Source organism: Cuculus canorus, chromosome 1 (assembly GCF_017976375.1).
Source record: "Cuculus canorus isolate bCucCan1 chromosome 1, bCucCan1.pri, whole genome shotgun sequence".
In the NCBI taxonomy this organism is placed as follows: Eukaryota; Metazoa; Chordata; class Aves; order Cuculiformes; family Cuculidae; genus Cuculus; species Cuculus canorus.
Window position 1 is genome coordinate 156,540,199 of NC_071401.1, and position 12,301 is coordinate 156,552,499.

General features: G+C 42.0%; 2 protein-coding genes across 3 annotated transcripts in view; both read left to right on the forward strand.

Annotated features, from left to right (window-relative positions):
* GUCY2C (guanylate cyclase 2C) overlaps nucleotides 1-4,349 on the forward strand; it is a 49,262-nt gene extending 44,913 nt beyond the window's left edge. Inside the window, exons 26-27 of one of the 2 annotated variants that reach the window (XM_054052683.1) lie at nucleotides 338-414; nucleotides 1,928-4,343. In XM_054052683.1, the coding sequence (XP_053908658.1) occupies nucleotides 338-414; nucleotides 1,928-2,102 (252 nt within the window). In that variant the 3' untranslated portion in view covers nucleotides 2,103-4,343. Of the gene's footprint in view, nucleotides 1-337; nucleotides 415-1,927 lie in introns of both variants that reach the window. The other variant, XM_054052690.1, reaches the window with a different exon arrangement.
* A 2,989-nt stretch (nucleotides 4,350-7,338) lies between these two features.
* The window catches only part of PLBD1 (phospholipase B domain containing 1), a 37,889-nt gene continuing 32,926 nt past the window's right edge, over nucleotides 7,339-12,301 (forward strand). Inside the window, exon 1 of the mRNA XM_054085700.1 lies at nucleotides 7,339-7,496. Within this exon, the coding sequence (XP_053941675.1) occupies nucleotides 7,433-7,496 (64 nt within the window). The 5' untranslated portion in view covers nucleotides 7,339-7,432. The remainder of the gene's footprint in view (nucleotides 7,497-12,301) is intronic.

The window sequence follows — 12,301 nt, forward strand, 5'->3', positions numbered from 1 at the left end:
GTTAATTTGCTCACATTTGATATCTACCAAACCTTTTATTTCAGTCCATTACACTTGGCAGAGGTCTGTACTTGAGGCCTGATGGCAGGCAGCACAGCTCACCTCTTCCATGGCATGTGTTTCAAGTCTGGAATGAGGGAGTGGGTGTGCGGCTGCATCTCCCCCATTATTCTTCTCACATCTGATTTTTTTATCCTTTGCTGTAAGCATGAGTTACTGAAAACAAGCAAAGGCAAATACAGCAATGTGTAACATGGTATTATTTAAATAAATTAGTTCAGGAAATTGCATTCTAATCCCTAAATTGTACTTTCTCTTCTTTGTTATACACATTTAGGGCAGAGGAACAGAAATTACCTACTGGTTGACGGGTACCAAGGACAAGAAATACAATCTCCCAACACCCCCTTCTGTGTAAGATGGTCTTGATACGTCTAAAAGGAAGAGAAATTCTCAGTCTTTGTCTTTAGCCTTCACTGTTCCTCCTTGGCATTTGTTGTGGGTTTTTTACCACTTAACTTGCTTTCAGTATTTAGAAATTTAACAGTGTATATGCATATAAACACATGTAAATATTCATTTAATGGGACTATGCTAAACGTTATTTGTATATATAAGTGCTTAGCAGGTTCATTTCTTTGGAAGGGAAATAAGACTTACAGGACAAGTTGCTGATGTGTTAAGTGCAAGAGATGGACAGAAAAATGAAAAACATTAGTATTCCCCAAACTTTAATCCTAATGGCACATGTGTGTGACAGCGCAGTGGGAGGATAACTGCAACTCAATGTGCAGCTCTCTGTAATACTGTGTTATGCCTGGGAGCTCTTGCGGGGAAATTTGTAGGAGGAATGAAATTTGAGAATTTCAAGCAGTATTCTGCTAGAAGAGGTGGACAAAGTTACTGTAGGATTGCAGAGGCATGAAGTCTTTAAAATTGAACAAAAGCTTACTTTCTAATATACATAAGAGATAAGTTATCAAAAAAATAAATATGTGTTTGATGTCCTGGACTGAGCTGTCACTAAAATACAGTTGTGTTATTTTTGAGAAACTATGCAAAATTGGAGTCAGGATAATTGTTTGTATTTATTTAATGTGTATTTTGCATAAAAAGTTCTGCATTATTTCCTGCAAACTCCCTAAATGTGGATGTTCTTCACTTTCTGCTTCTAATCTCTTGTGTAGAGTCGTACTTTACTAAGTGGGAATTTGCTGCCATCTGCTTTGAAATGACAGTGTTTCAGTACAACTTGAAGCAATTACATGAAGTACAAGTGTTTGTCTCTGGGCTGAGTAGGAGATTACTCTATGTAAACTCAGAACTCCTTTTTTTTGAATTAATATGATCAGTTGAGACTACCAGTATTATCGAATTGGCAGTTCTTCCAGAATTCAACTATTGAAAGTGCCTCTTCAGCTTGTGTACTGTGGAAGCTTTTTTGTGACTGATAAAAATTGCCCCTTAAAATTGTCATATGTGAGGAACTCCAGCAAAAGCCAGACACACTGCAGAAATTTATGAAAAGGTGGCAACTCTGCTACTGAAGGTCTCTTGAAGCTGAATAGTGGAAGTGCTGGCACCAGTAATGGTGTTGAGAGCTAGAATCTATTTTGATTTGGAGTTAATCTAATTAATGTCTTCCTTTTCATGCAAATGATGCCTTTTTTTAAGGTCGATAATGACACAGCTACAGACCTCCTGTGCAGAGACAGTGAGCTGTACTATCTGGTAAAGACACATGTAAATCCTGAATTCTGTCCCCAGATCCAGAACTTGAGTTTGGTTCTGCCCACACCTTCTATCAGTAACATGTGAATGTCATGTACATCAACATAGGATAGAAATATTTAAGAAACACTGGGCGTCCAGGAATGAATAAAAACATGTAAATTACTGAATTTTTTTTCCATTGTGTCACTTTCAGGGAGAATCTGCAGCGGCTACAAGATGACTTAGCAGAGATGATAACAAATATTCTTCAGAAAAGAGAAAATGAAGGGTTCAAGACAAGGGAGCTAACACGGGTAGCTAGCTACCGATCAGGTACCCTGGAATATCTGCAACTGGCCAGCACAGAGAAATCTGTCACCTATCTTTAAAACTGGATTTCTAGTATGACTCAAAAAGATGCAGCAACACTCTGGAGTACTACATGTGAAGGCTGGAAACTTATACTCTCAGCGAGAGGAGAAAGAAAATAGCTTTTCAAGCATCCTTTCTACCATCCGACCTGCTATCAGCAAATCAAACCTCTCTTCACTGTAGCATCCAAATTGTCAGATGACTTCAATAGGACACACTAGCCTGATTTGAGGTAAATGAAAATATCTGTACTTGAGTTTAGAAAATAGAGGGTTTTTTTTTGGTTTGGTTAGTTTTTTAAATGTGATAGCCTGTTCAATAATCCACTTCTGAAAATATTCACAGCAAAGCCTTAATTTTTAATCATTTTTAGATGTTGTATTTAATTTGTAATTTTTATTTGAAGAATGATTTCCTGTAATATATTTGCAAATAGTATTAAACATACGATATGTAAATCCTGGATATATTGCCATTTTGTTGCTTCTGTTGTTTTCCCTTTTGTCTCACATGTAATCAAGTTGACTATGTTCAAGAGGCAACACTTCTGTTATTTACCTTGAGAGATTACTCCAGAAGCTATATGATTTCTGAAGATTAACTGAATCTCTTGGGCCTGCAAAACAAAACTGGAAATCTTGTGAAAAACAGACACTTTCATATCTTTTCTCCACTTCTGCTTCTGTCCCCAAAACAGAATTGCAACAGAAATGAAGGAAATAAACTTATCTGAATTTCTTAAACCTCAGAAACTTTCAATTCCACTTCTGGATGAAGTTTCACAACGAGGCACAACTCAGGTTTTACTGAAATGGCTCGCTCATTAACTCACACCATGACATTTATAAACAGCTTTTAAAAGCAACCAAAGTGCAGGTGGTACATCTAAAAGAAAATCAGCATTCACATGAAGGAATAACTCCTAGCGAGTGAGATTTTTGCAGTGGCCTCTCTGGTGCATTGGTGGGTTTCAAAGGAGAGCTACTTCTTTCACCATTGTCAAATATCAGTCAGTATTCAAACCATAAAACTTGCTGCAAAACCTTTTTTTTAATGCTTTTGAACAGCATTTTTGTCCAAGTTAAACAACCTAAAAATGATAAAAAAGAGCAAGCCATTTGCCTGTGTTTTATCTTTATCAACCTAAACTGGTTTTGCAAGAACACACACACAAAGAACAACCTAGGTGTAAACACACAGATCTGTAGTGCAAAGACGCCTGGAAAAAATAAATCAGGATGTGCTGTAGGGCTGATACTCTTGCCTACGGAATTCAAATTTCTACACCAAGGAACATGATATAGGCAGAAATAGCAAACAGCATGTAACCAACAGTCGTAACTTTCATGTTATATGTAACCAATTATAAACATGGACTGGCACTAATACCACATCATTACTTCTTTGGTCTGTGTCCTAATGGAAGTGTTCATTGGGATAAGGATAGAAAGAAATGTCTGGTATTCTAAAACTGGTATGTTTTAAAAAGACTACCAGTACAGTAAAAACGTATAAAGTTTGCTATTTCCTGCCCCATGGTGAAAATCTACAAGCTTCGTCTCCATGTCTGCATTCTTGGGTGTGACTGCTATGCTTCTTGGCACCATGGGACTATTCTGGTTGCTCTATCTGATAAGCTTAGTTAGTGTAGCTGTAATGCAGTGATGAGTGCTGGTCTCCTCAGGCCCGAAGAAGCACACCACGACCACCACCACCACTACTACTACTATCTTAAGCAGAGTTGCTCTGATTTTTGAAGTGATCTAAGTCCATTTTTAAAGAGGAGCGTCACGGGTTCCATCCTTGATGCCTCTAGATACAAAATACAGCAAACATCTGCTGAAACGGATTGTTTAGTTAAACAGTGTTTAGTTTTCAGTAGCCCTTCTCTTTCCTGCATTCTTCAGATCATAAATTTCATGTAATTCATTGAAGATAAATAGTAACCTTAGCAATAAGTTGATAGACCCATCTTCTAGTAGGTTTGCTTTCTACATTGTTCTGTCCCTGCACATATCTGTCACCCATACATCACAATAAAATCAATTTTGCCTTCCCTTTAAAAAAATTTGCTCCTGGTTTCTGGATTGAATCTGTCTTAGATTCAGTGCCTTACCATTGCATCTTGTTATCAAATGTTAGGTGAAAGAGCCCTCTACAATCAGTAAACCTATCACTGAAGATCCAGTTATTCATCTCTCCTTTTTATTAAGCAGTAAAACGTTATATTAAAAACTTACTGTGAGATACAATTTTATTCTCCAAGTGGAAAGGATTTTGGCTGCACCATCACCATTCATTTGAACTTAACTCACATCAAAATAAAATTCTTTGAATCTCTGGGCAAGGAGCATGTGGGAGTGATTTTTTTTCCAAATACACATAAAGAGCTTTGTAGCTTTGGTCATATTCAGATGGAGACCTTGTCTCCATCTCATTTTTGTCATACATTCCCTCCTGTTTCAGCACTGTATATTTGTGCTCTCTATCCTACTTTACAGGTACCTCAATCCCCTGGCCATGCCCATCACTTGTACACAGAGAATCTTGCTTTAAATACTTTTTTTTTTTTGCCTGTAGTATTCCTATACAAGGAATTATATGGAAAATATAATTTTCTATTTTACTTCACCAACACAGTCAAACTGAGAACAGCACATGACAGAGGCAAGTTTCTCATTTGGAAAAGCCTTTGCAAGATACTCCTCCAACTCAAACACAGCATCCATTCATGATTATACATTTAAGAGTTAGTTTTCACTGGGGAGACAAAAGAACCCAACTATCAGCACTAAGTTTTATCTTCATCTCTTGGTGAAAAGTAGCCCTGAACAAAACAGCAGTGGGTATGGAAGGATCCTTGCAGCCAGCAGTAGGGTTATAGTGCTCTTGCCCTGGGCTAGAGGCCAATTCTTGTTATTTGGCCTGAACTGGTTGGCATGTGACCTTGTTATATGAGGCTATTAAAGGCAATGGTATCAAATTCGAACTATCTTAAACAATTACTGAAACACAAAGTCCTAATAATGGCTATTTTAGAACAGTGGTAGGATATCCAACACTTGGGGAGAAGGAAAGATAGCATCTCAAAATGATCTGAATCACAGGGGCACAGTAAGACCCCATAGGAAGTTGTCCCTTCCTGTAAACCCTAAGGAAATCGTTATCGAAGGGGAGCTAAAGGAAAACTTTGATCTTCTAGGCCAAATTAATAGTTTTGAACTTCTAGGCTAAAAGAATAACAAACATATTCCGTGCCTTGTTTATCTTATAGTTTCTGTTACATCCTGACATTGGATCAGGGCACCCTCACATCTCCAGACACTTGTTAAGGGAGGTAGACACTGAGAGGTGAGAAAGCAATAAACTCAGTAGTTAATCAGCTCAAAGCTGGGAATCTGTGTCTTGTCAAGGAAAGGAATGTCAGATAGGATGAATTTGTGATGGTTTAAGGTTAATCTAAAGGTCATCTTTCTCCTAACTAATGATGTGAAGGAGCAGAATAAGCAGGTTTTTTGAATTGTGTTAATTTAATTAATAAGTATTAGATAGGTGTAAGAATAGTATTAACTAGGTGAGATCTTAACTGTTCAGTTTGGTTGGAAAAGAGATTTGAGATCATCCAGTCCAACCGTACCCTTCCACTACTAAACCTGAGCACCTCGTCTGCCTGTCTTTTAAATAGCTCCAGGGATGGTAACTCAACCACTTCACTGGTCAGCCCATGCCACTGCCTGAGACCCCCTTCAGTGAAGAAATGTTTCGCACTATCCAATCTGAACCTCCCCTGGTGCAACTTCAGGCCACTTCCTCTCACCCTATCACTCCTTTCAGGCAGTTGTAGACAGTTGATAAGGTCTCCCCTGAGCCTCCTTTTCTCTACGCTAAACACCTGCAGTTCCCTCAGCTACTCCTCATAAGACTTTTTCTCCAGACCCTTCACCAGCTTTGTTGCCCTCCTCTGGAAATGCTCCTGTGCCTCAATGTCCTTCTTGTAGTGAGTGGCCCAAAACTGAACACAGGATTCGAGGTACAGCCTCACCAATGCTGAATACAGGGGAACAAGGACTTCCATTGTTGTGTTGGCCACAATGTTTCTGATACAAGCCAAGATGCTGTGGCCTTCTTGGCCAACACACCGCTGGCTCATTTTCAGCTGTCGAGTAACACCTCCAGGTCCTTTTCTGCCAGGCAGCTTTCCAGCCACTCTTCCCCGGGCCTGTAGCATTGTATAATAGGAATAACGGCGCATTATATTTTAGGAATACAAGCAATGTCTCTTCTCTAAACAACTAATTCATTTCAGGAATTCTTTTATGATTTCAGGTAACAAAAGCACCATTCCTCAGCTTTTCAGGTGCAACACGTGTAGTGGCTGCTCTTCCTATGATGTAAAACACACAGTTGCACAAGACACCAGCTGACTCCTGTTGGTTTACAGGGGCCTTTCATGATAAGCCTTCTCCCATTCTCTGTTTATTGCCCTTGACCAGCCCAATGGCCTGGGCTGAGAGCCTGGGGCTCCCTCCTTGCTCGCTGCGTTGCAAAGTTGGCCAGCGCAGCGGTGAGGCCAGACTTCAGCCTGGAGTGAACCCCACATCCTGGCCAGCTCTTAGGGGCTCCAAACAAATGCTGTGACAGAAAAAGAAGATATGCCGAGGCCCTGGGCTTGCTGCCAAGCTTGATCTAATGCCTTGCCCAGTGCCTTCTGCACGCTGGGCTGCGAGGCAAGTGGGCACATAAGGCAGCACGCAGGCAGGGCTGGCGGGGCAGCCAGGGGACAATGGGAAATAGCTTCAGGTTGCACCAGGGGAGGATCATATTGGATATTAGGAAGCACTTGTGGAACCTCTGTCCCTGGACGTGTTCAGGGTCAGGTTGGATGGGCCGTTGGGCAGCCTGATCTAGTGGGACGTGTCCCTGCCCATCGCAGGGGGGCTGGAACTGGATGATCTTTAAGGTCCCTTCCAACCCAAACTGTTCTATGATTCTATGATATTAGGAAGCATTCACCAAAAGGGTTATTGGGCACTGGCAGAGGCTGCCCAGGGAGGTGGTGGAGTTCCACATCCCTGGAGGTGTTTAAAAGACGGGGAGACGAGGCGCTCTGGGTTTAGCAGTTGACGGGTACGGTTGGACTCTATGATCTCCAGGGTGGTCTCCAACCAACGGCTCCCCCGATCGTCCAGAGCAGCCCCAGCCGCGGCAGAGCCACCCCCACCGCGGGGCGCCGGGGCGGGCACCAAGGCAGGAGGCGTGGGCAGCAGCCAGACCTGCCCCGAGCCAGAGAACTTTTTCTTAAAGTCCCGCCGCCTCCCGGTGCCCGGCGGAGGTGCGGGGGAGCTGCATGGCCCGGCTCGGCGCCTGCTGCTGGGGGCTCGCCCTGCTCTGCGCGGCGGCGGGGCGCGCAGGTGAGGCGGGAGCGGGAGGAGGACGCGGTGGTCCCGGTCCCGGGAAGGGAGGGCGACAGAGGGGTCTGCCGGGTTACCGGCAGGGGTTGTCCCGGCTCTCGGGGAGGCGGCGTGGCTCGCCCCGGGAGCGCCACCGTGGGAACGGGGTGCGCGGGGTCTCGGTCCCCGGCGGAGGAGGCGCTCAGCGCCCTCGGGGGTACCCGGCTGCTTCCCGAGCCCCGCTCCAGCCCCCGGGGGGTTTGGGGCTGGCTCCGGGCATCCTATCCGAACGCCTTTCCCGTAACCGGAGTGGGTGAGAGGAACCAAACGAAGCGTTCAGCCGACGGGATGCTGCCTTGGGCGCCCGGCTGTGCTGGTTTATCAAAGAGATAGGAACGCTCGGGAATCGTCTGGGATGGATGCGATGTTTTGGTACTGTGGCCCACGCCGTGCATCCAGCATGGGGCGCGTTCCCAGGCGGCCCGAGGAGGTCCTTGTCCCGCTCTACTCCGCACTGATGCGACCGCACGGTGAGTCCTGTGTGCCACAGTGTAAAAAGGATATAAAGCTGCTGGAAGGTGTCCAGAGGAGGGCCGCAAAGTTGGTGAAGGGTCTAGAGGGGAAGCCGTGTGAAGAACGGCTGAAATCACTTGGTCTGTTCGGTCTGGAGGAGACTGAGGTGAGACCTCATCGCGGTCCACAGCTTCCTCACAAGGGGAGGAGGAGTGGTAGGCGCTGAGCTCTTCTTCCTGGCAACCAACGATAGGACCCAAGGGAATGGCAGGAAGGTGTGCTGGGGAGGTTTAGGTTGGATATTAGGTAAAGTTTCTTTACCCATAGGGTGGTGGAACACTGGAACGGCTCCCCAGGGAAGCAGTCACAGTGCCAAGCCTGACAGTGTTCAAGAAACATTTGGACAACACCCTGAGACACATGGTGTGAATGTTTGGGTTGTTCTATGCAGGGATAGGAGTTGGCCTTAATGATCCTTGTGGGTCCCTACCAACTCGGCACATTCTGTGCTGCTACTTGTGTCTTTAGCAGAGTTTTAGTGTTAGCTTGTGGGTACAGGTCATCGCCTCTGTTTCAGAACTTGCACCTATGCGTGATCCCATGTCTTCTGACTAAACAAACTTGTGTTGATGTTAAAGTCAGTACCAACATCTGTTTAACTTTGAAAAACTGAAGTTGTTTTCTGTCATACGAACACCACTTCATGCTAGTTTTGTGCTCACGGTTGTTTTCCCTCACATGTTTGTACAATATAATACTTTTTCAGTCAAAGTTGTAAAGCTTCCCGTTAGGGTGGTTCAATTACTGAAACTTTTATAATGCTCTTGATGGTTCTCCATTGACTGCTACAGCTTTTCTGTCTCCTGATGTTAGAGCTTTATTCTTGTTGCCGCTTTAGAGTCAGATTGGGATGCAAACAGAATTTGGGAATGCCATAATGATGTGTTTTGGTGGGCTTCGCAGTTTTCCATAGAATCTCTGTTTCCTGCTTAAGAATTGAGTATGTTTGAAAACAAACTCAAAGATACCGCCCAGTATGTTTGAAACATTGCACCTGTGGACACACACTGTGGTAGCCAACAATGTGCTAGGAAAGATGTGCCAGTCGGGTATCAACGTAGGATTATTATTATTTAATGTCAAAGTATGAGATGGTTTTACCATCAACTGGAAAGTCTGGGAAAAGTCACTAAAAGAGGGCATTTAAGAGACGCTGAGCAAGTGCTGAATATGTGAAAATGAAGCTGCCTCTGGTGGATCGCTAGAAGTGACAGACAGCAGACTTTTAGAGCAGAATGCCCATCAGGGAATTCTGGGTGCCATTGGTACTGATAGTAATGTTAGGGCCATTGGGGAGCAAATCTCAGCAGGAGACTATCTTCCTCTTTTGCAGCTTTCGATGAATTGAAGATCTTAGGGTCTGATTCAGTGCTTATCTTCTTTGAAATTGGTAGTTAATTTATTAATTAAACAAGGAGAAATTAAGGTAACAGTTGGTTTGATGTCCAAATTGTTACCAGTATCTCATTTTGCTGATGATCCTACCTCATCTTGGAGAGCTACTTTTCAAACCTTACCTAAATTGGCAAAAACTTTTAGTACTGTATTAGCAGGACTGAAGGAATTGTGAATCATGCAGAGGTGGTGAAAGGAAGTTTAGGGTATAAAGTAGCTTCAGCTAATCCCTAAGCAATTCCTTGTATTGTAATTGAAGTACTGGTAGAAAACTACTAAGCAGCAAATAGAAATGCCTTTAGGCTATTTAATGGAGTAAATTTGGCATTCGGCACTGCGAATTGTCTAGGTTTTTGGTTTTTTTTTTTTAAATTGGTTCACTGTTCTTAGCATTTTGAACGCCTTAAAGATTCTACATCATACTGTTTGGAAACTGTTTCTGGAGAATATTCTCTGGTAAAAATTACTTCGTTGTAGGGACCATTAGATTAGTGGAGCTACTTGTGAAATTATTTTTGTTTCCTGTACTGGGGACCTGTAACTGTTTTGGCAAGTTTTCTGTGTCAGTTAAGCTTTACTAGTAAGTATCCTTGTGAACATAAAAACCATACAAGACTCAAATCCTTAATTTATAGTTTACGTTTGAATATTGCTTCTCTGTCATGTAAGCACAAATCAGAGTATTAGGCTTTAAATAAGGACAGGCCTGTTGGAGGCAAACTGAAAAATTACTTAGACCTGAAATGTATGAGGAAATAAGACAATTTAAGGCCAGTAGAATAGAAAAAGCAAATAGCTGGTATTCAGCAGAACAAGAAAGCATTTACTCCTTTAATTGAAAATTACTGGGTTTTGAGTTAAGTTTTTGTGTGGCTTAAGCTAACCTCTAAAGAAGTCCTGAAGTACTTAACATTTGTTTTATAATGGATTCCAATCATAACTGCACTCTGAAAGCTCAGTTGTACTTTAGAGGAATACAACCTTTTTTAAACAGTTAAAGGGATGGTGCTAAGTTTGGGTTTTTTTAATGGGAAAATAGGACACGCTTTATCAAATTACAAAATTGAACAGAAACATCAGATGTTTCTTATTATGATTGGTCTGAAATATTTAAATGCTATACCACACTAATATAATATTTATGACTGAACATTAGCTGTAGGAGAGGGTATACTGAAAATGGGAGATGTGCAACTTTGTCCTGTGGTTTTTTTTTGTGTTTCTAAGTTGAGCAAAAGTATTTTTCAGTGGAAAAGTAGAGTGATAGCTTCTTTATTTAGTGGAAAGTATGTAGGCAGAATCTATGAAGTACACCTGAACACTTCTACCAAAAAAAGGCATCTCTCTTGAAAAAACATAGATAAAAATAAGCATGTAAAATATAGATAAAAATTAGTACTTAAGGAAGCCATTGATTTTCCTATATTATAAGGATGTGCTTACATTTGTTAATGTCCTTTACCTTATTTCATGTAAACTAACCAGTGCTTCATTGCCTGTGAGCTCACTTGTTTCTCAGACTAATGAGAAATATGAATATTAATTCTCGCCTCCAAACCTGGTAGCTCTTTCCTCTGAAAGGAAAAGAGGTTTCTGTTAGGCTATTGGACTTTCTAATTAGAGAAACTATCTGGATAGATATGCGTTTTAAAAACAATTTACGGCTGGGAAATTATAAGGAAAAGCAGCTGTTGCATATTGCCAAACAAATTGTACTGGCAATCTTAAGGCAGGTCAGGTGTTATTTTGTAGGTGTAACTTATTTAGTAAATGTTAGTGGCAGTTATCAAACAGTGTATTTGTTAGATGGTCTTGGGCCATCTTGCTGTACTGCTCTTCATTTTTCTTCCTCGTATTCTCCGTCCACTCTGTTCTTTCATTACAAGTTACTGTTACTTTTTCATGTCCTCTTCAGCATCTGATTTCTTCTCTTTTTTTTTTTTTTTTTTTTCTCTTGCCTTGGTCCTCTCACTTAGTATTTCCTTTAATTGCTTTCTCATGAACATGTATGTATTTTCACTCTCTCGCTGCCATCAAATAAAAGACAAGCTCCACTTTTAACATAACCTTAGCAATGCCTGTATTAAGCCAAAAAGGCAGAGAACAAATGTGGCCTTTCAGCCTGAAAACTATGGGGACTACCACCACCTCCTTGCCACCGCTGAAATATCTTCATTTTTCCATTATTTAGGGTATAATCTTGGCCAAAAGTAGATACTTGTCACTTGTTGAAGAAATTCCAGAACTTTGCCAACTATATGTCCTGTTTCTGGATCTTTGGCAGAAGCATTGATGTATCTTTAAAGGCAAGGCAATTTGAGGAAAGGTTCCTCCCAGTCCCTACTGACTGCAGAAAGAAGGAAAGCTTCATTTCTAGCCTTGTTTTGTCTTTGGCACTGCTGTCTCCCACCATACAGCGCACTCACTGGTGGTTGTGGTGGAACTGAGTATTGCTGATGTTATGCAGTTCTCTTGGCTGGCTGGTTGCACAGAGGGGAACAGTAACTCCACTGACCTACACTATTCCTAGGGATTTCGAGTCATTCATCGCAATAAATAGTGTGTGCATTGGATTGTTATTTAGGTTATTCTAAGCAGTACTGTTACGGAGTAGCCACAGGTCATCAGTCTTTTCTGTTCCTTGGAGTCCTGAGAGCAGGCAGTAGTCTGAAATATTTTCAGTGTTCTTAGCTACACAGTGGGACATCTAACTTTGGTAAAAGGATGATTTATAGACTCACGAAGATGTTGCATTTGATTCATCTGTAAGAATCTACCAATACAACTGCTGAGATAAGAGATGCTAGGGCCCCTGCCTCACCCTCCAAAAGTAAATGTAAAAACACCAAGGGGTAGGT